The sequence below is a fragment of the Abrus precatorius genome, unplaced genomic scaffold (assembly GCF_003935025.1).
Source record: "Abrus precatorius isolate BTA unplaced genomic scaffold, Abrus_2018 Scaffold10, whole genome shotgun sequence".
In the NCBI taxonomy this organism is placed as follows: Eukaryota; Viridiplantae; Streptophyta; class Magnoliopsida; order Fabales; family Fabaceae; genus Abrus; species Abrus precatorius.
In genome coordinates, this window is record NW_020874292.1 from 30,118,314 (window position 1) to 30,139,744 (window position 21,431).

At 30.9% G+C, this 21,431-nt stretch overlaps 3 protein-coding genes across 4 annotated transcripts; 1 reads left to right on the forward strand and 2 right to left on the reverse strand.

Moving 5' to 3' along the window:
• Nucleotides 1-403: 403 nt before the first annotated feature.
• LOC113852442 lies at nt 404-4,302 on the reverse strand. Of its 2 annotated transcripts, none has more exons than XM_027482717.1 (12): nt 4,078-4,302; nt 3,954-4,002; nt 3,568-3,714; nt 2,662-2,795; nt 2,498-2,567; nt 2,281-2,371; nt 1,872-1,941; nt 1,660-1,755; nt 1,468-1,567; nt 1,289-1,372; nt 1,103-1,194; nt 404-660 (listed from the first exon to the last, which is right to left on the reverse strand). In XM_027482717.1, the coding sequence occupies exons 1-12, from the start codon at nt 4,285-4,287 to the stop codon at nt 529-531; spliced, it is 1,275 nt and encodes a 424-aa protein (XP_027338518.1). In that variant the 5' UTR covers nt 4,288-4,302; the 3' UTR covers nt 404-528. The 2 variants fall into 2 exon arrangements, with proteins under 2 accessions (XP_027338518.1, XP_027338519.1); XM_027482718.1 differs by having other exon boundaries at nt 593-660; nt 1,103-1,133; nt 4,078-4,250.
• Nucleotides 4,303-7,943: 3,641 nt separating this feature from the next.
• Nucleotides 7,944-10,250, reverse strand: LOC113852241 (TPD1 protein homolog 1-like). The gene is made up of 4 exons (XM_027482479.1): nt 10,239-10,250; nt 8,670-8,769; nt 8,469-8,579; nt 7,944-8,245 (listed from the first exon to the last, which is right to left on the reverse strand). The coding sequence occupies exons 1-4, from the start codon at nt 10,248-10,250 to the stop codon at nt 7,944-7,946; spliced, it is 525 nt and encodes a 174-aa protein (XP_027338280.1).
• A 3,741-nt stretch (nt 10,251-13,991) lies between these two features.
• On the forward strand, nt 13,992-21,276 carry LOC113871598. Its single transcript, XM_027508695.1, has 9 exons — nt 13,992-14,362; nt 14,697-14,872; nt 15,081-15,207; nt 15,422-15,487; nt 15,596-15,667; nt 16,032-16,130; nt 16,216-16,409; nt 16,837-18,454; nt 20,240-21,276. Exons 1-9 carry the CDS (start codon nt 14,006-14,008, stop codon nt 20,777-20,779), a joined length of 3,249 nt encoding a protein of 1,082 aa, XP_027364496.1. The 5' UTR covers nt 13,992-14,005; the 3' UTR covers nt 20,780-21,276.
• Nucleotides 21,277-21,431: the final 155 nt, after the last annotated feature.

Genomic DNA, 21,431 nt, shown 5'->3' on the forward strand with positions numbered 1-21,431 from the left:
AAATATAAAATAATTATAAACTTAAATTTAAAACTCTTATTTTTCAATTTAAAGTGGCTCTTAAAATTAATAAACAATTAAACAACTATAATCTTAAATTTAAAACTCTTATTTCTAACTTTAAAGTGGCTTGTAAACTAAAAGAGAGGTAAGCAAATTTTTTTTTTTTTATAAATATTATATTTAACCCAATTTCTCCTTGAAAAAAAAACCTGAAAATAAGTTGGTTTAAGTACTACCTCGTATTGATTTTACAACGGTCTCATCCAATATTATGTTAAACATTAAACAACCATTCAACTCTTATTATATCATAGATTTAAGTCTTCTTTTAAAAAAAGTAATTAACTACCCTTACTTAGATTACTATAAAATCCTACCTATAGTAAGTGAATTTTATGGTATCCAAAAAGCTTGGATATAATAACATTATTGTCAATCTGTTAACAAGTTTCTATTCTTCCTTGGTGTACACACACTTTCAAATATAGCTATCATGGGTGACTATGAAGTTGTCATCGATCATATTCATAGACATTTTACAGGTCCAACCAAAGCAAGTGCTTCCTTTAGAGCCATCAAGAGATGCTCGGGATGATCCTCAATTGAAGCAGCTTCCCCATATTGGGTTTGCATGGATCTCAATACTCTACCAACAATCTGTACAAATAAAGATGTGCATCTTAAGTTTCGATATAAATTGGCATGCCACAGTCACATGATATGACTCTTTTTATTATAAGCCAACAAATTAGTATTAGTATTATTATGAGGAAAACAAGGGTAATTAAAACATACGCTAACAGAGTAGCTTAATACACACGGATGTGTCTCACATCTATACTTTAAATTAACCACATATAATAATGATGGAAACAGAAAGGAAATTTAAGGGCTAGTCTAAGTTATCCCATAGAATAAATAACTACATCCTATGTGAATAGTTTAAGTTAAAACAGTATATTAAAAATTACATCAATTTTTCACTTAACATTTTAAAGATAAAATCTCATTAGTTTACTTAAAATGAAATTATTCACACTACAGAGTAACTTAAACAAACTCAAAATTTTATAATTGGGCATAAGTAATGCTTTATTACCTTCCGTGCGTAGCCACCATAAGCTATGCCGCTAATTAGAGCATGCGATGAATAAGATGGGTTGATTGTTGACGTAACATCAAGTAAATACTCTAAGGAATAGTTAACACGAAAGAAGGCTTATAATGAAATAAAGAAAAGAGTGAGTAATAAGAGAATATACAAAGTAACAAAGTGCAACATTACCTGTAATAGTTGTTTGAAAGAGACCCTCTTGCTTCAACCCATCAATTGTGTGAGCATTAGTTCCACCAGCAAGTTGAAGAAAACCTACCATATTAAGGGACTCAAAACATTAAAGAATCAGGATAGATATAAACCCTGAAGGCTTTCAAAAGACCATTAAATGAATTATGAATACAAACCAGGAGGTCTTTTTTCTGCTTTAGCCAATTGAACAGCAAAGGCAATTGATTCCTTTGTTGCTCCTCTCCCAATATCTCCACTCATAGGACGGCCATCTAACTTGAGTTAATGTAAGACATAGATGAGCTTGTTAAAAGAAATATGGAATAAAATTTGGCGTATAAAAATTTTGATATCGTTCAGAGGCACACCTGCCATAAGTTGAAGCTTTGAAGATTAGGTTTAATGATAGAGAACAATTTGTTCATAGTGGATATTGTTGAATCGCTACCATTTGGTAAGCTAACCTGGACAATATTAATAATAAATTCTTCACTCAAATGCCAAGAGGCTAATTATTTATAGAAAAGTTTACTTTACTTATATCCCTGAAATATTATAATAGATTGGAGGCACCACTTACTGCTATCAGCTTCAAATTTTTCACTGAATCTCCTAGAGCATGCCAGAGTTCTTTGAACATAGTACTCTGTCTATAGAAGGATCATAGGCCACATTAGGAAGTGAATTTAGGGACATTACATAAACATCATAGATAAAACATACAACAACAACAACCAAGCCTTATTATTAAAATCTGCTGAATTTTTCCAATCCCTTCCCTTGAAAAATGAAAAGAAAAGAGAAAACCCATCTATGAGGACATGGTTGTGCAAAGCCTCAAGCACAGAGAGCTTGGTGAACACATTATATGTACATGGGAATTGAGAATCATCCATTTATTACTTGATAAAATTGTGGACATATTTCCAAAGTGATTACAGTTATATCCAAGTATTATTTAAAACAATCAATTCCAAAATTAATATTACCTCCCACTTGTATGTATCTCCACAGCATCAACATCATTTCTCTTGATGAGATCAGCAGTTGTAACAGCATCCCTAACATATGTTACCGCTCCTGGCTCAATGTAAAAAGTATATATTGTTGAAAACCAAATATCACAGAGAAAGTAACTAAACATAATTCAACTAAACAATTAATTGAAGAACATATAATCTCAGCTGGAACTGGAAATTATCCCACTTATTTTATCATAGGGGCAAACTGGAAGACAGCGACCACAGCCATAGCAGCGTTCTGTTATGACTCCATCCTGCATGTTCAAGCCAATTGAACGTTACCAGTTTTAATTTTTAAAATGATAGCTTTTAGGTTTTAAAAAAATTTAAGTAAGATCAAATTAAAACCTTTAGTACTCTAGGTACTTCAGTATTATATGAAACTCCTAAAGTAGATTTCCCTTGGAATGATATTGCGTTAGCAGGGCACACATTTTCACAAGGCCGTGAACAGTCTGCTGGACAGTCCTCTGGATCAAATTCTGTTCAGAAGACATTACTTCAACATTCATTAATTGCCAATAAGTGGTATATTAAGCTTTACATTTACTCAAAGTAGCAATTAAACCAGATGTATCATATGGAACCTTTATCATTTGAGAAAAGATTTTAATATAATGATCATAAAGAGATGGCCATGCTTTCCTAGTGGCATGGCATTCGACCTATGACAACCCTTGTTCATATTTTAGAAATATGAATAGATGGCCATGCTTTCGTAGTGGCATGGAACAATATGGGAACACAAAGAAGTAATATAAAAGAAAAATCTATACAAAGAACACAAATGTTCTTAATTCATGTTCTGTTTTCAGAATAACTTCTGCTGAATGCTCATGGCCCTGTTGTCAACATCATAAATTTAACAAGGAGTAAAAGTTCATGTTTTAAATATTAAACTGCCACTTTATCAACATTGAAATAAATAAGTCTCTCACCACATACTTAGTAAGTAGACATCTTCAACTCTGAACTGTTTGACTCATACCATAAATTTGATCATGAAACTTATTGTGATAAACTGGAAAGAGCTTATAAGAATCAAAAGCTATTTTCATAAGCTCTTCTAAACGCCCCCTATATGTAAAAAAACCATTCTAAACACAATCCAATCGCGAAACTTCAAATGATGTGATGTCCACATGGCCACATGAAAAACAAAAGTATGTTAGCATATCAAACTATATCGCAAGATTCTTTACCAATACTGATGCTGACACATAATGCATACTAGTGAGTCCAATTGGAACTAACCAGCCTTACGAAAGTGAAGATCTTTATCATCATTGACACTAATCATCACCCACGGTCTTCTAAGGCATGTAATATCTCTTGCAGCTTCAATCCCTTCATTCACAGCATTGACAACCGATGCATCAGCAGCACAGTCAATGCAGTCAACTGCATGCAAAACCATATAATAACATAATCAAATTTAAATCAAGTCAAGTTTGCATAACTTAACAACGAGACCAAAAAAAAAAATGCATAATTTTTGTTTATAGCCAAATAATTTATATAATTATATTCAGGTAAATGGGAAAGTAACGGACAAAGAAGAAAAAAAGCCACAGTATGATAATTAGCATTTATTTTCTGTTTGATCACTCCCAAACAAATTATAATTACAGAATCCATACCTCCAGCAAGAGTGTAAACCAAACTGAGATTTCTGATATCAACAACATCCTAAATAAAGAGAATTATAGATTTTAAGCATGAGAAACTGAAAGGAAGAGAATAGAGTGTTTGAATTTTGCATACCTCAAAGCTTGCACCACAAATGAGCTTGACCCAGTTGCCTCTTTGGAGAGACTCAAGTGGAGAAGATGAAACCACACTGTTCAAGAGGCTCTTCAGGTTCTCAACACACATGCATGAATTTGTCAGAGAGAGAGAAGAGGAAACAGGAGTTTTAGCAGAAGCAAGATGTTGAGTTGAAATGTATGCAGTGCAGAAAAATCTGAGAGCCATTATCCCAAGAACAAGCACACCAAGTTACTGCTGTGTTGTCAACGGATAAATACGCAATTTATTTTATTTTTTTAATAAAAAAAGTCTGATATATTTAGCATATTTTATAATTAGGGAAAATCCAAGATTATTAACGTTAAAATTAAAATGAATTGCTTCCTCTGTCTTCTTAGATGTACTTATATTAATACATACATTTTATAAAATATTAGTTTATTAATTATTATGGTAAAGTAAATTATTTAACTAAAAGATCTCTATTAAAAGCATTGATTATAGTAGTTAATTAAAAAATTATGATTTTTTTATTTGCTTTGTTTTCACAAAAAAACAGTTAATTAAAAAAATATTTTTAAGTGATTATAGTAGTTAGTTGTTAAAATTATTTTCAATAAAAATATATTATTGAAAAATAAGTAATTAATATTTTTATATCTTAAAATAATAAATAATGTGATACCAACAAAAATTATTTATAAACATTTAATATAAAATAGAGGAAGTATCGTTAATAAATGAATGAATTATAAATTTGAGTCATGTTGGGTAAATTAAAAGAGACGGTTAATTTTTTTAATCGGTAACGTATTAAATTATGAAAAAAAAAATTGGCAAATCGATTACTATATAAGTTAAATTCATATAACTTTTTGGTTATGAAAGAGTTTCACTTTGAAAATTATATAATAATACATTGTTGTTTATATTTTATTAATCAAACAATATGTGTTACAGTATACTTTCATTACACTAAACATGCATATAATTAATTTTTTATTTCATCGGTAACAAGTATTTTCAAAATTAATAATTAAAACAAATATATTACTTACTTTATTTTTGGAATAATTATTTAATAATTTTCAACATTTTTATTTTAATTTCCATTTAAAAATATTCCAAAACCAACTTTTTTAGAATAAATAACACGATGCAGCTACTATTGATGAAAAATGCAGCGTCTGAATTTTTTCAATCAAATAATTTAACAAAATAAGTTGGTATTTGAAAAAAAGAAAAATCTAAGATGGAGCAGTAGTTTCAACTTCCTTATTTTATTTTATCTGATAATTAGTTTTCAATGCATTTCCATTTTTTTGGGTAAAGTTTTTCTCAATGTAACTGAATATTTTCTTTTTCCATATTGTGCAACATTAACAAGAGATTAGGTAGTTTTGAATCAAAGAATTGGACCAACAGGTCGCTTTGATAGGAACATGTGTATGATGGTCCGTTTCATAACAAATGGTTTGTTTATTTTTGCACGACTCTTTTAGAAATTAAATTTTGAAAATGAAATTTAGAATTTAATTTTAAAAATAATTAATATATTTCATAATTTTACATTTAAAAGATAAAAAAAAGGTGAAAAGAAAGTACCTAACAAATATAATATTGGTACATGCATCCATAATAATTGGGTAGCAAAAGTCGGATTTTGGGTTATTAAAAACTAGTCACAGCCCATGTGAAGTCAGTGATGAAGGGTAGCTTCGGCTACTTAAGACTATGGGAGACAACAACTTAACTGAAAATTTTGATGTATGCCCTTTTGGGGGCACTTAGCTTTATGTTTTAAGGCCAGCACTTAATGTTGTTTGCTTAGAATCAGATTGAGTGTTATTTAAAAATAACTTGAATTAGTTTAAATTTAAGTTATATAATTCTATGAAAATATATAATTTTTATTTTTATTTAGATTTTTTTTCTCATGTATTATCTTTTCTTATTCTAGAATCAGTGGAGCAATGTATCCAGGATCATTCTTGGTTCATACTATTACTAAGAGAAGAGTTATATTTTTTATGACAATAAATGTGTGTATGTATAAGTAGCATCTCTAGTAAAAGAATGACATTCTTTCCCTCTCTTTCATGAGTTTATATTTACTTTTCTCTCAATTTCTCGTACAGGTTATGTCATTGTCAAGTTACTGCCTCATACCTAGAAAAGAGGGTATCAAGTATTGTTTTTCTTCACACCTCAACAGATTTAGTAATTGCTAAATTTGATGATTAATTGCTCGACCTACAAAGCCTCGATAAGTAATACCTAGAGATGCAATCAAAATGTACATGTAGCCGTGTAGGGTCTACTTAGTTCACCTTAGCCTATAAAGAACAATAAGAAAAAAAAGCCACATCTTTTTTCATTAAAAACAAAAGACAAACATAACATAATGACTATTGCCCGCAAAAGGGAATAAAACTTAAAGATGTCATAAGAAGGTGTGTTTGAAAACGGTATAAAATTTTGTTAAATTACTTTTCAACAAAAAAATTTACAACTTATAATATTAAATAAATGTATGTTTGAGTAGAATTCAAACTACAAAATTGTTTGAATCTTTTTAAAAAGTTGTGAGCCCTTATTGCTATGGGCTGACACACAACCACCTTTCCTAACAAAGACTAGTGAGAAAGGATAGGGAAAAGGGAGAGGTTACACCTTTTTTGTGGTTGCAGGGTATTGTCATTTTCTCACCTATGTTTGAGTCTAACCTATGCTGACTCTCAGAACTGCTTAGTTTCAAGTGTGGTGAGAGAAAAATGGACACAGACAACCCTCTCCCTTTTCTATGTTATGTTTGCCTGCTTGTGTAAAATAAAAGAGAGGTAGCACACTCACTGCACCATGAATGCATGTACTGCATAATCAGCAGATTTTAATGTACAAGTTAGAGTAACGTGATATCTTTTTATAGAATTCTATTATACATCTTTTTATTGATTTATAAGAAAGTACTAAATAAAGGTATAAAATATTTAATATTTTATAAACATAAAAACACTTTAATTTTTTCTTTATCTAATAAACAAGAGGATTAATAAAAAAATGTATATGATAAATTTTATTCCTGACATGAATATAAGTTATGAAATTTAAACAGAAGATAAAATTAATATTTTAAAAATAAACATAAACAATATAAGTGTAATGAAATACTTTACTTTATTCAATTATGTTAATTTTTATTTGTGTTAATATAAATATTAAGTAATTTTAGAGATTAATTAAATGACATTTTTATAATTTTATAGACTAATTAACTAATGCTTATAATTTTAAAAATTTATTCAGTTTCATATTATATGATGTAGTCAACCTCTCCTGATGAAATAAAGTTTGGATGTAGTTATATAACATGAATGAATGATAATCATAAAATATGATAAAAATACTTAATACAAGATTAATGATGACTATATGTATCTTATTTTTGGAATGTAAGAAGTGGAAAAAGAAAAGAGAAAAAACTAAAAAAATGTAATTTGAAAATGGTGGCAAGAGAAAGAACAAAAAATGCAATACAAAAAGAGACCTTAAAGAGGAAGAAAATGGTGTAGATTGGTATCTTAAAGTGTATGTTATGCAGCATGACGCAAACATTTTTGTAACTTGGAAATTTCAAAATTCCATATGTAATGGAAATTCCTTTTAAAGGGATTGAAAAGTGTGTGAGGCATAGTATAGTTGGTAAAGAGTAAAGACTACTGTTCATTTACATATACAAAAGAAAACGACACAGAGCTAAAGGTAAAACAGCGTGCTATAATTTCAATGGTTAATATCAACAAGGTGGTCGACATAAGGGGGGTTATCATTTTTTGGAAGTCTATGTTTTCTTCTTCTTCTTTAGAACTTATATTTTGGACTTAGCAAAATTTGGCAGACTTGAATGCAAGAGGATACATGAAGGAATTGGCATAAGTGAATCTGATGATCTGAGTAGAGGCTAAAGGGTTCCCACCATTCACCAAGCAATCATCATAGGAGAGCCTCTTGAACAATCTGGGGTTGATTATTCTTGCTGAAGCAAACCAGCCACAATGGAGGTGGATATCATAAGGAGAACACCCAGAAACACAAGTGTTAACAATTTGCACAATGAACTGTGGTATTCCTGATGTAGAACTTTTGCTTTGTGAGATGCTTATGTCTCTTTGTGTGCAAGAACCTGATCAATTGATAATGATCAAAGGCGAAGTTAAAAGGGAGGCAAATAAAAAAGAAAGAAAAAAACAGCGTGTGTTTGGAAGCAGAACCTACAAGTACTAGTATTGAAACAAACGTGGATCCACATGCATTTGAACATGAAACCAAACACACTAGTATATATATTTTTTCATCTCAGTTGGAACACTTAAGTTTACAAATAGAGAATTGCATATGTAGTATACCATGCAACCAAAATTTTCTAGAGGAAGAGTGTGCATGTTCTGCTTTCACTGACACTGTTATGGACCTGTTTTTGTTTTCATGGTGAGAATGCATAATCTGGGATGAAGGACCTGCCAACATTATGTAATCTTCTCAGGATAGGGGAAGGATTAATCGTTAGAGAGAAAGGCAAGAAAAGGTGTTGTTTCTGAAGTATGTACCTGAATGCATTCCCACATCACAAAATACAAGAAAGGGCATTATGAAGCACATGAAGAACATAAGACAAGAGTTCCTGATGGTCATGTTTATTGAAGAATGCTATGGTTAGCTAACTTTGATTATTTGCTTCACAAACAAATACTCAAATTCAAAAAGGGTTTTAGGAATGAATGAATTTTGAAGGTGCAAGGAGAGGAGGGGATTTGTAGGGTTGGTGACCCCTAGCGCTACATGCACAAGAATGAACTGGGTTCTAGATTTTATGTACAGTGAGTGGTTGAGGTCCCCTTTTTATTAAGATCACATTCAACATAGAGTTACTTTTTATTTATGAAATTCGAATATGACAGTAATAATTTTATAATAAATTTAAATTTTAATAGATGAAAGAATTTATATACTCATGGTTTGTATTTCTTACGTGGAGAAAATAAAGACAGCAGTCATTCAATGCGGATGGTAAAATGCTAAAAATATTAAGTACTTCTCTACAAGTTGAACTTAAAGAGAGTAACAATATGCAAATTGAAAAGTGTTAACTGGTTGCTGTTTTCGAAGGTAATTTTCTCATATATAATAAATTGCAAGTGAATTTTTATAGTCATGAACTAATCTAATTTATTGCAAGTTTCCTAGGTCTGTATCACATGTCCTCGTCTTGAAACTCTTTCCCTTAAACTTCCGTTCAAAATATGTTTCTGTTCAGTTTATTTTGGAAAAACAATAGCTTATTTTTATCAATTTTGTGAGAAAATATTTGAGAAATACTTTTTGTTAAGATTTAATTTTCCAAACATAATATAAATAAGGAAATTTTCATTATTTAATCTTTGCTGGTGATCAATGTTAGTTGACTACAAAAGCACAGCAAAGTGCAGAAATTAACTACAAAAGAACAGGGAATTCTGCCAAAAAAAAATTGTCATACTAAAGATAAAAGGAGGCCACCTGAAAAATTGCTTCCCTTTAACCCAATTTATAAGAAAGTATTCGGCTGCTTCAGCTATGTATGTTGGTAATTAAGAAAAGGTTGAATGGAAAGAGACAATTTTGTTGGTCAGAAAGTAAATAAATTACCCTTTTCTGTTTCCACATTCACAGCCTCAGTTCATGGTTTGTTCACATTCCATTTTACATTTTCTTACCTTTCATTTTTACATTAAGATGGATCTGGCATCTAGAAAGATAGGACAAAGCACCATGACTTCTAAAGCTGAAAGAAGAAAGTTAGAGGGGAGCAATGACAGTTCCCTATGTCAGAGGAAAACAAGAATTTGTGGGACTAGCTTCTTATTCTTCCAAATGAATGATAAATTTCCAATTTTGCTTCACCTACATATCATAGATCTATTCCAACTTTAACAACACAGAATTTGACCCTCAGGTAACGTTTCATTCATGAATGGCATGCATGCATGTGTAGACACGGTTAATTTACATCATGCATATCTCATTTCACTAATTGCCTTCTATATTAAGAAACACTTTTAAAGGTAAATGTTAAGTAAGAAAGACTAGTTAAATAAATAAAAGTGAAAAGAAATTATTAAAATATATGATTACTATACCTTTACTATCATTGTTTTATATTCCAAGGTATGTTTAGAAAAAAGTTTTTGAAGAGGAAGAGAAAAGAGAAATATATTAAATTTATGTTAATATATTAATTTATATTTTTTATTTTAAAGATATTAATTTTAAGTATATTTATTTAAAATATATATTCTGAAATTCCTTTTCTAAACAATCATTTAAAAAATACATTTCAAAATAGTGATTATAATCACGTTAATATATATTTATGTTAGACATTTCTACTTATATTTTATATAGTTTTAAAAAAATTGAATTTTTATATAAAAGAGATGCAAATATTTTTATTATATAAATAATATCATTTTATTATGTTTAAAGTGACTTATGTTAAAATTAAAAATCTCTCTTTATCTTAAGATTGTGTTTTTATATTATCTTTTATTAATTTTATGCATTATATTATAGTCGTGTTGTGTTCTGTATATTTTTCTTTTATGTCTTTGTCATATTGTATTCGTGTCCTTTATCGTATTTATGTTTTTTAAATGTACGTAGTTAACAATTTATTTAATTTTTAACTTTTATAACATTGCACATAATAGATATGAAAAATGATTGTTTTTTGAATTTATGCATATATATATATATATATATATATGTGTGTGTAAAACTATGCCATAAATGTGTTATACTCAGAAGACACACGTGAAAAGAGGATACAAAACCATCACAGCTGCAAGTTCTATAACTCACTCTGCATAGTTGAAAAAAAGAGGGTCTATATAATAATAACCTGGCAACAGGTAACAAAGTGTGACTGAAAGATGCCTCTAAAATCAAAGCTTTATTGATCAGTATTCACGTAACAGTTATAAGTCACTGTTTGGTTTCCTAAAGACAAAGCCGCGTTTTATCAAATATGTTGTGATGCTTCTGAGAGGCACATGTTGTGGGTTAATATACCGTTTGGATTCAGATTTTACTTTCTTGTTCAGATAGATAGAAGAATCACAATGAATATGAATTAATTGCTGAGCAATTTATAGTAACCTAAGGTTTTGGAGGAGACCAAGCCCACCCTATTCGTGCATGCATCACCATGTGATGGAATTTAATAGCTTCAGTCAATTTTAAATTTCACAGCCTATTAGGTACCCATAATCAACGCTCTAATATATTGAATAAACTCAATTATTATCATTCATCACATGCACACTAGTTTGAGGAAATTACTCTGTCGGTCTCTCCCTAGCTCCCTTCATTTTTGTGTATGTATAGAGTGAAAAAATGCTAATTATATATATCCCTCGAGTTCATTTGGAAGAAAAAGTTACAACTAGCTAGCTCCAAAGGTGTTGTGAACCAAGCATATATAATTCGGTGAATTAAAGTTCAATTTCCAACTTCGTATTTGATCTCATTCTAATTAGTGTGCATGTGTTCTGAATTCTGTCACTATCGATGTGAAATGTAATTTTATGAGGTATTATTATCCTCTACCTTTTATTCATTTTGAATATGAATAACGAGAATTGCTATTTCGTACCAAGTCATTAGCACGAAAATGTTATGAATCCATAGTAACCAATCACGGAATGTATGATCACATGTGGATAAGTTGAAACGAAACGAAAATCAATTAAATATCAATGAAATTGTAACAGCTCAGTTCATAGTGTTTCGTCAAGTTTATCTTCGTCCTCTATCATTTTCCTGTTAATAACAAATGAGAGACATAGGTTACAGGCTTGTTTGGTTCACCTCCTCCTTCCCTTTTCTAATATATATATAATAGTTTTGTTAAGTATGATATTCTATATAATTTATTTTACCTGTCACTTATTCTTTGTTTTAGTTTAATTATACTTTTGACCTAATAATTTAATTTATATGAAATTTTAGTCTTTCTATTTTTAATTATATATATATATATATATATATATATATTAGTTTTTTAAATTATTCTAATTAAATTTATCATCCAAAATTTTGTTTCATAATTAATAAAAAAATAACAATAACATGATATATTATTTTTTTTATATAAATTAATTAAAAAAATTTAAATTATTTAAATAAAAGCACAAAATAAAATGTATAAAATATAACTAAAGTCTTTTTTTAATTTTATGTAACTATTATATATATAACTGTTGATTGAAAGATATTTTGATTAGAAAAAATTTATAAAAATTCATACAAATGAAAAATGAATTAACACTACTAAATAAATTTATTTTAACTAAGAATATACTTTTTTAACTATACAAGATAATATCAAGTTCTATTTTAACTAATAAGAAAGATAGAACAAATATTATTTGAAATCTAAGAGTGAATATGTAAATAAGTTCTTGTGAGAAAAAATTATATAAAAAAATAAATAATTTTTATAAGTTAAAATAATTTATTTTTTTGAGTTATAAAATAGTTAAACAATATTTTTAAAAATATATAAAAATTAATTTATTATATTTTTTATTCATATAAGTACTTATTAAGAAGTTAATCCAAATTAGACATAAATTGATGTCTGCTTTTATTTATCCAAAAGGTATAGGTCCAAATTCTTTAAAACTACTGAATTCTTGAGACAAATCAATATCTCCTTATTTACAACATTAAAAATTGCTTTTAAAAAAAGCACAGGCATTTTTTTTTCATTTTAATTAAATGGTTCTTGCTTTTAAGATGAATAATTTAATAAATATATTTACTTGTTATATATATTTAAAGTAATGTTTTGTTTTCTTTATTACTTGCACCCTTTGAATTTTATTTACGGAGAACAAATATAATATTACAAGCTCTCATATATGGTATGAATTTCTAAAGCGAAAAATAGTTATATCTTTTAAAATAATTATGTGTTATAACCGAAAAATGTCCTATGCTTTACTTTTAAGACTAATTTTTGTTTATTTATAGGCAGATATTTTCTCATAAGAATTATGTTTTTGAATATTTTACTGAATTTATTTTGCAATAATACTTTTTTAATTTATGCTTTACTTTAAGACTAATTTTTGTTTATTTATAGGCAGATATCTTTTTCATATAATATTTTTGTTAAATGTTAATGTTCAAATGCCCTATGTAACCCTCCATACGTGAAATATGGAAAGCAAAACTTCAGTGACAGAAATATTAAAAAGAGAAAATTCTTTTTAAAATAAAAAACAAACATGCTCTAGATAATTGAAATTTTTATACCTTGCGTAAAGTAAATTAAAATATCTTTATCCATTCGTGTGATACAAATGATAATATAAAATGGAAAACTAAAATGAAGTCAATCGTTTCTCTTCTATAAAAAGAAAATATTTAATTTAAGGATATTTTTGTTATATGTTTATTGACATATTATAAAAAATGAAAAGAAAAGCTTTTACTGACAAGAAAATAATTATTTTTATTAGAAATACAAAAATATCTAACATCTATCTTTTTAAGTAATTTAATAAAATATTCTTAATATTTTCCTACTATACATCTGTTATGGATACACAATAGATAATTGTTTATTTTTTTACCAGTACTAACTAGTAAATGAAATAAGAAATCAATTTTTGTAAAAAATAAAATATATTTTTGCTATAATTTTTAATGAAAATTTGTAATTATTATTTTCTTAATGAACGTGTTTCAAATATTTGTAAACAATATTTAATTATTTGAACTGAATGCAGTTTATTAATGTTTAATACGATTTACAAGGGTAGCGTGATAGGGTTTAAGATTCTGTGAGGGTTTAGAGAAAAGATAATGGGGTTTTAGACAAGTGGAAAGATAGTAGTGGATGAGATATTTAAAGGTTAGGGGTTTTGGTGGCTGTGATGTGAGTGAGTCACTGAAAATGGAAGCTCTTGTTGATGACGATTTCGGAGAACTCTACGCCATCGACGTTGAAGTTCCCAAAGAAGACGAAGAAGAAAAGCTCGATGTAAACAGTAATTGTATCAGGCTTGAGCAGGAGAAGAACAACGAGTCAGTAAATGATGATTGTGTTGCGAGTGACAGCGACGACGATGACGACGGTTTGAAAATTGTATTGAATGACGAGGATTTTTCTGTCGGAGTTGGAGTTGTTGATTGTGATGAGGATGGCGATGGGGATCAAGGTGGTGATAATGGTTCCAGAGTTTTTCATCCTAAGGTGCTCGTTATTCTCACTTTCTTCATGGCTTGTGTTGGGTTTCCAAAATGTTTTGTTTTATTAGGTGTTGGAGAATTTGGAACCGGATTGTTGTTTCAATTACTTGTGGATACGCTAATGAATAAGTATATTTTTTTATTTATGTATATAAAATAAAAATTAGATTCGGTTCGTAGATGGAGTAATTTTTGGATTGCTTTCCTTTTTTTTTTAAACCTTTTGCTTTTCAGTTAAGTGGTGCTACGCATTTTTCTCTCCATTAGGTGGCATTGTGGTAGTGTTTAAAATTGTCAGAGTTATGTTGTTTATTGTGAATTGTGGTTTGTTTCTGTAGTGTGTGAAGAGTCGAGGATCGATGTTTGTGAATAATGTGAAGGTAAATTCATCCATGGGGACGGCTTCCTACATTTCGTCTTTGAATAAAGGCAGGTGGAATGGTGATACTGGCATTCAGAACCTTGCGTCGAGCTCTTCTCAGTGTGGATATGGATCGTTTCTTCCTTGGTACTGGTTAGTGTATGCGTTTTGATATGCGGTTCATACAGACCTTGGTTGATTTTGATTCTTTGATAAACTAAGCACGATGTGTCATTGCAGAGTTCAGTGTGATCACAATTTGAAGTATTGGAATTTGTAATGATTATGGTTTTTTGGACATATGTTCTAGCTAGCATTTGTTAATCTTATCTGCTATCCTGGTTTCCCCCTGACATTGCAGGGGTATATTTGATGTAAACATTGATACGTTAATGGAGAAGCCATGGAAAGTTCCTGGAGTTGACATAACGGATTACTTTAACTTTGGTTTTGACGACAGAACTTGGAAGCTATACTGTGTTTCATTGGTAGGTGTATTATTATGCCCAAGAGGTGTCACTTTCTAGCTTTTGTCTGATTCTTGTCTCTCTGGTTAGATTCTGGTATATTTATCCATTTCTCTAGCTAGCAGTACTGGAATTTCTGCTACCAACTAGGTTATCGTTTAATGTTTTAATGCTGAGATAATTGACACTCTGTGAAACTCAATTGATAAGAATGTTACACTTAAACTGTGTGCAGGAGCAGCTTTGGCGGAAGTCCTTGCAAACTGGTATATCTGTTGATGACTCTGCAAAATGGAATCAGGTGTTTAACATAATATTTGTAAAAGAACAATTACTACTTAAGTAATTTAGTTGTGTTATTATGGAGAATTCTCTTGTTTGATCTTGCTGACCGGGATAAGTTTTTCAGGAAGCCATGAGAGAGCAAACTGATCAAGTTGCGTCTGGGAATGTACTTTTTCATTCATCAGCTTGTGAATTGGTATGATGGTATTCAGCTGTTGGGTTGCTCTTATTAAAATATTAGGGTTATTCATGTGTTAGGAGTCATCAGTCATGTTATGTTAAACTGTTAAACAGTTTTTAGTAGGATGGATTTGTATTGATTAAACTAAATTAGTGCTTGACCTAGGTCATTAGCATAAATAGGAGCATTGGATCAATGTTTTGTAACACATCTCACACTCACATTCAGAGTAATATTTCGGAGCTTCTTACCCCCCCCTCCCCCCTCCCCTCCCTTTTACCGCTTTTGATATTTTGTGAGTTTCTTCAAGCTATCTTATTAACTGTTGCTTGGAAATATGAACTTGGATGTTGATGCTGACTGATAATTGATAATTCAGCCAAAAGGCAGAGCAATTCAGGTCGAGGGCAGCACAGTTGAACGGCAACCATCCATAGATGTAAGACGCCCACGCAATAGGGACTCTAATATTATCGAGGTGTGTGCACTCACTCTACGTTTACCACAATTTTTATGCTGTACCTGTGTATGTCTATGTAGTTACTATTATTGGTTTTGGGCAGATCAAGCTGGTTGAATCGTCTGATGATTATTCTGGTTCTGGCAATAGCACATTATTGGATGGATCAATAGAAGGGGAATCTTTGTTAGGAAATAACAGAAATATTCTCAATTCATCCAGTGAAGGTGATGAAGTGCTGTCTGAAGATCAATTGGAAGATGGAAAAAAATCAGAGGACTCTTCTGCTCAGAAAAGGTCTGACACACTGCATCTGACTGATTCCTTTCTATAATATATTTTCTCATGAAGATCCTTGGATATAGTTCTGTTTAAACTTCATTGAGGCTTTTTTTTTCATTTCTTCATACTCCATGCTAGAAGAATGGATAAAGTTGTAAAATTCAAGATAAATGAATATATGCATGTCTTTGGTCTTTGATTTGCGAAATATAGAAAATTCCTATCTACAACATTTTGCCTTGATTGTCAGTAAAATGTTATCGGGTAAAAAGCATACTACATAATAATTATACTTTATTGTGTGGATAATCATTTCTTACGTATTGTTGTCAGCATTCCTTATTACAAGTTGATTCTCAATCTTGAAATCACTTCTTGGTTAAATAAATTGGACTTGTTATTATCATCTTCACAACTTATGTCGGGATTCTTCATTTCACAGAAGTGGCTTGATTCCTGGTGTAGATGGACACGAGCATCAGGATGGAGCATGCCAACATTCTGAAGATACTGCAGAAGTGGCAGTTGGAGAAATTAAACCAGAGGAAGGTGGTGGCATAGACACTTGTAGTTCTTACCCATGCTGGATTGAATCAGAATTGTCACTTGGAGATCAAGAGCATAGCCTGACTTCCTATACCGATAGTGATTATGAGGAAACGGAAAACAGTGTACATGTCAATAATGATAAAGGTCTTAGCCCTTTAAGAAGGAAATCATTAAATTCTGCCACTGACATGAAAGAGTCTTCGCCACTTTATTGTAAGAACACAAAGAACAACAGTTTCAATAGAAAAGCAGTAAATGTAGCATATATTTCAAGAACTAGGGGTCCATTCAGAAAGGAATGGAGGTACCAAAGTGATAGAAATGAACCTGGTTATAATCTGAATAAACACATTAGATATGATGATGATTTCTCGTCCATCCCCAGGTCTAGTGCAAGGGATTTGTCTCTGTCGGGTCATCAATTTGTTGATTATGACAGACATAAACAACTGCCCCTTTTTGGCAGTCATAAAAGAGACGTTTCATATAACAGGGAAACAAAAAAATCCTACTATTATGGTGGTGAAAAGGTTGTTGATGACCTGGTTACACAGTGCTCCAAATATTATCGAGAAGATAGAGAAAGCTTCAGGGATAATCTGAACCGAAATGACAGAAGAAAAGGGGATGTGGGGGGTTATTTTTTTAAACCTGGTCCTAGAATTGCAGATAGTGAGAGAGATTGGTATCATCTTGGTTGGGGGTATTCTTCTGATGACCTGAGTCCTCCCTCTTATAGGGAGTCAAGGCAGTTTTTTCCAAAACACACATCTTTTCTTGATAAGGGGAGCAATACTCAAAGGAGAAGAATGGAGGACAAGTTCTATTTTGTAGACAGAAACAGCATTAATGATTTTGATGAATGCGAGTTTGAGTTTCTAAACAAAAGCTACAGGATGTCTGCTTCTGCTGCTGACAGAGAAATGGAATCCTTAGATAATAAACATGAAGAACAGTTTCCACATATTGATAGTGATTGGAAAAGATCTGTCCGAAGGAAAAGACATTGTGACAGGCCCCCTTTTGTTTTGAATAACTTGTGTTCTGGGAAAATGGAAGATAATTGTCAGAAATATACACATTATCAAGATTCAGTGAGAATTTATGCATATGGTGCAAGAGTAAACAAAAACCCTGGGGGTTGTAAGAGACATAAACATGCTAGAGACAATAGTGACAGTAACTGGTCAGGTGATTATAGTGATGCTGCTGAAGATGATGATTTCACAATTTATCCTGTAGAAGATTTTCAGTTTTGCAGGTCCCCATCTAAGTTCCTGAAATGGACCCGGGATGAAATTATTTGTAGGCATCACGAAACTGATTCAACATCTCTGCATGCTAAGGTACAATGTGATGATATGAAATTGCAGTGGCATCAGCTAAATATGCCAAGGAGAGATAATATGAAATATTTAAAATATGGCTCCAAGACTATGTGCAGAAGTAAGGGTGGGCAAGCAGTGCTGAGATACAGGAAATCAGTTGACTTCATTAATGGGGAAGGAAAGGTAAAGATGGGGGAAATATGGTCCAGAACTTGTACTTTTGTGCTTTATAAATATGATCTATTCAACATCCGTTGTGCTTTATTTCTTTTTGGTAGCTGTTATCTCATTTAGTGTCCACCATACTACCTCTCCCAATTATTAACTGTGTTTTATCTTTTCATTCTCAACTTTTATTTGTTTAAAAACTATATTTTGAAGTTTGGACTGATTCCATATCCTAGTGATGTGCTTGGTTTTCAGTATCACTCAAGAAAAATTCTAGATTCTCAGATCAAGAATATGAAGCAAATCTGTGAAGTTCCTTGAAGTTGAAACAATAATGTTATATTTAGTATTATTTTATGATACAGTAATATTGTTGTCTATGTATGCCAAGTTTTTATTTTTACAGTAGGATGAGGCTTGATTATGGTTCATAACAAATAAAATTTCTCTCTCCCTTTTTCATTTTGCTTCTAAACCATTTATGAAATTAATATTTAAGCTGTGCTGGGAATGTGACATAATATGGTAATGGGTTGTGGTGATTAAGCTTACTGCCATCGACATAACTAACGAGCATACCTGATCAGGGCCACAACCATAGATCTCTTGGCTTGAGATAATCAATGGGCTTATATTATATGTTTTCTGTATTATCTTTTAGATTTTAATTGATTGAAGTTTCCACATTGGATATTGTATGTTTCTGGCACATTTTTTTTTATTGATTTTGTTAATTTCTCATTTTGTTAGATTAGATATTGATATGCATTACAATTTTGTATCTATTATTAATAGATTATAATTTGTCCTTAGATCTTGATGGGCATACCATGTTGTTTTATGTTCTTGATTAACTTTATATGCAGGTTGGGGAGAGAGTTGGGCGAGACTATCTCTTTAACTTGTCAATTTTGCATTGTGCACTCATTTCTATCAATGCATGGATCTGCTAAATACTTGTAACATTTTATCACTTTTGGAAGTCTGCATTGATTTTTATGTAGAAATATTTTTCAATATAGAAAGTGGACTTGCACGTTTGTCTTTGATCTGGTTTTTGAACATTTTTATAGTCGTGAATTAGTGTTTTGGGCAATAAGGATATGTCTTCTCAGGTATTTTTATCTTTCCCTGCTAAAACTGCCTGTCTGCCTATTATATGTTTAAGATGTTTATACTGTAATGACTAGTTTCTGGCTTTTGTGTTGTAGTCTTTTTCCTTTAAATGAAGTTTTAGTTATTTAAAATATTTTCCAGAACAGATGATTGGCAGTGTGGAGGTGTATTTATTGTTTGTTGATTTTGTGTTGAAAAGACATTGCCCCGTCTAACAAATTCAATTTGTTATGGCCTCATTTTCGTTCGTAGATTATTTTGTTGTGATAAATTTGATAGTTTCAGTGTCATTCATAATTCTAGTTCTTGTTTTTCTTGGAATTAGATTGGTCCAGAAGCATATAGCGTTACATGAACCTGTTGTATGCTGTGTTTTATTGAACTGGATGAGTTAGCATATGCATAACCTCAATGACTATTGTATGGTACATTTGTTTTTTCGTATTGGCTTCGTAAGTAAGCTTGAAAGGTGTTTTATACCTTTATCATGTTGTCACTTTAATGGTTTATTACTACTATTGAGCATTCTGTTAGTTTCTATGTTTTGACATTAAGGTTCCCATTTGTCACATCTCACTCTTATGTATTTGATGCATTACTCTGTATATGCCAACATCACTGTTTTTTATTGTCCTGGTGTTTGGTTTAATTGTAAATTTGTGATGTGTCTTCTTGATTGTGTAGTTTCACGGGAAAAGTTCCAGAGTCTTGTACAATGGTAGGCTTGAATATGTCGATCAGGGGATTGCTAAGAAGCAGAGAGCCTCAGTGGGTTTTGATGAATCTCATAAAAAAGCCAGTAAATTCAACACCTTAGAATATCAGAGCAGCCATGAAAATGAAAGATGTATTCAGAACCTTCCAGATCAAGGGCAGAAAGAAAGCTCAGATATCGAGGAAGGTCAGATTGTAACAGAAGAACCATGCATTGAGGCTTGTGTGTCCAGAAGAGATGTTTATGAAGGTGCAGCAGTGACTGCCAGTGTGAAAAAGAGAATGTCAAAAAATCAGAATAGTTCTGACCAGTTTATAGGCAACTTTGACAGTCAGAGGATTCTTGATTCATTAGCTAAAATGGAGAAACGTAGGGAGCGCTTTAAGCAGCCCATCGCAATGAAGAAAGAAGCCGAAGAGAGTTTGAAGCTCAACAATGATTCTGTAGTAGATACAGCTGAAATGAAGCAACATAGGCCAGCACGAAAGAGGCGCTGGGTTGGTAATTAATTTTTATCGTTTGAAAAGGCTTGAGTTTCTTCCCGAGTCGATAAAGGACAATTTCTACGATTGAACTTGGTTAATCCACTTTTGTCGAAATTATATTTTGTCCTTGGCAAAAGTGAGATTATAGATGTTATTTTCTTGACTTGGAATAAAGCCTGATTGGTCTAACAGTTTTGACGATTTGATTGGAAGCTCTGCATTGCGAGGACTGTAAATAACCCCGACATTCATAATACAATGAAGTTGTTTTTGGATTCCCGTTTTCCCTCCATCAAATCATAGTAGGGGTTGGCCCTGCAATTCTCAGAACTCGCAAGGGAAAAGATATATACTTCAGAGGTGGACTGAGTTTCAGAAAATGTTTTTTGTATTTATTTTCTGTTTTAGTTTTAATTATAAAACTGTCGCCTTATTTTTATTCTGTTTATTTTCACAAATTTGTACAAGAAATAGTTAAAATAGAAATATGTTATTTTCAGGGTTTGCTGTATAAATATTTGAAATATAAAACAAAATTGAGGGTAAGATGATAGTATTGCAATTAAAGTTGAAAATAAAAAATAAAAATAATTTTTTGAAATTAAGCTACCCTTAAAAAATATTAGCAATACAATTTGTAATACTCTTTTTAAACACACTCTTTATTACTTATTAA

What these genes read in the sequence shown, in the direction of transcription:
- LOC113852442 (XM_027482717.1), bottom strand. Translation starts at nt 4,287, where the DNA reads ATGGCTCTCAGATTTTTCTGCACTGCATACATTTCAACTCAACATCTT. An exon ending in AAGTACCTAGAGTACTAAAG is followed by an intron (nt 2,568 to 2,661) that starts GTTTTAATTTGA and finishes TTGAACATGCAG; the next exon opens with GATGGAGTCATAACAGAACG. An exon ending in ATGGTGGCTACGCACGGAAG is followed by an intron (nt 661 to 1,102) that starts GTAATAAAGCAT and finishes TTATTTGTACAG; the next exon opens with ATTGTTGGTAGAGTATTGAG.
- LOC113871598 (XM_027508695.1), top strand. Translation starts at nt 14,006, where the DNA reads ATGAGATATTTAAAGGTTAGGGGTTTTGGTGGCTGTGATGTGAGTGAG. An exon ending in GACTCTTCTGCTCAGAAAAG is followed by an intron (nt 16,410 to 16,836) that starts GTCTGACACACT and finishes TTCATTTCACAG; the next exon opens with AAGTGGCTTGATTCCTGGTG. An exon ending in TCATTAATGGGGAAGGAAAG is followed by an intron (nt 18,455 to 20,239) that starts GTAAAGATGGGG and finishes TTGATTGTGTAG; the next exon opens with TTTCACGGGAAAAGTTCCAG.
- LOC113852241 (XM_027482479.1), bottom strand. An exon ending in TGATGTGGGAATGCATTCAG is followed by an intron (nt 8,580 to 8,669) that starts GTACATACTTCA and finishes TAATGTTGGCAG; the next exon opens with GTCCTTCATCCCAGATTATG. An exon ending in TAGAAAATTTTGGTTGCATG is followed by an intron (nt 8,246 to 8,468) that starts GTATACTACATA and finishes TCAATTGATCAG; the next exon opens with GTTCTTGCACACAAAGAGAC.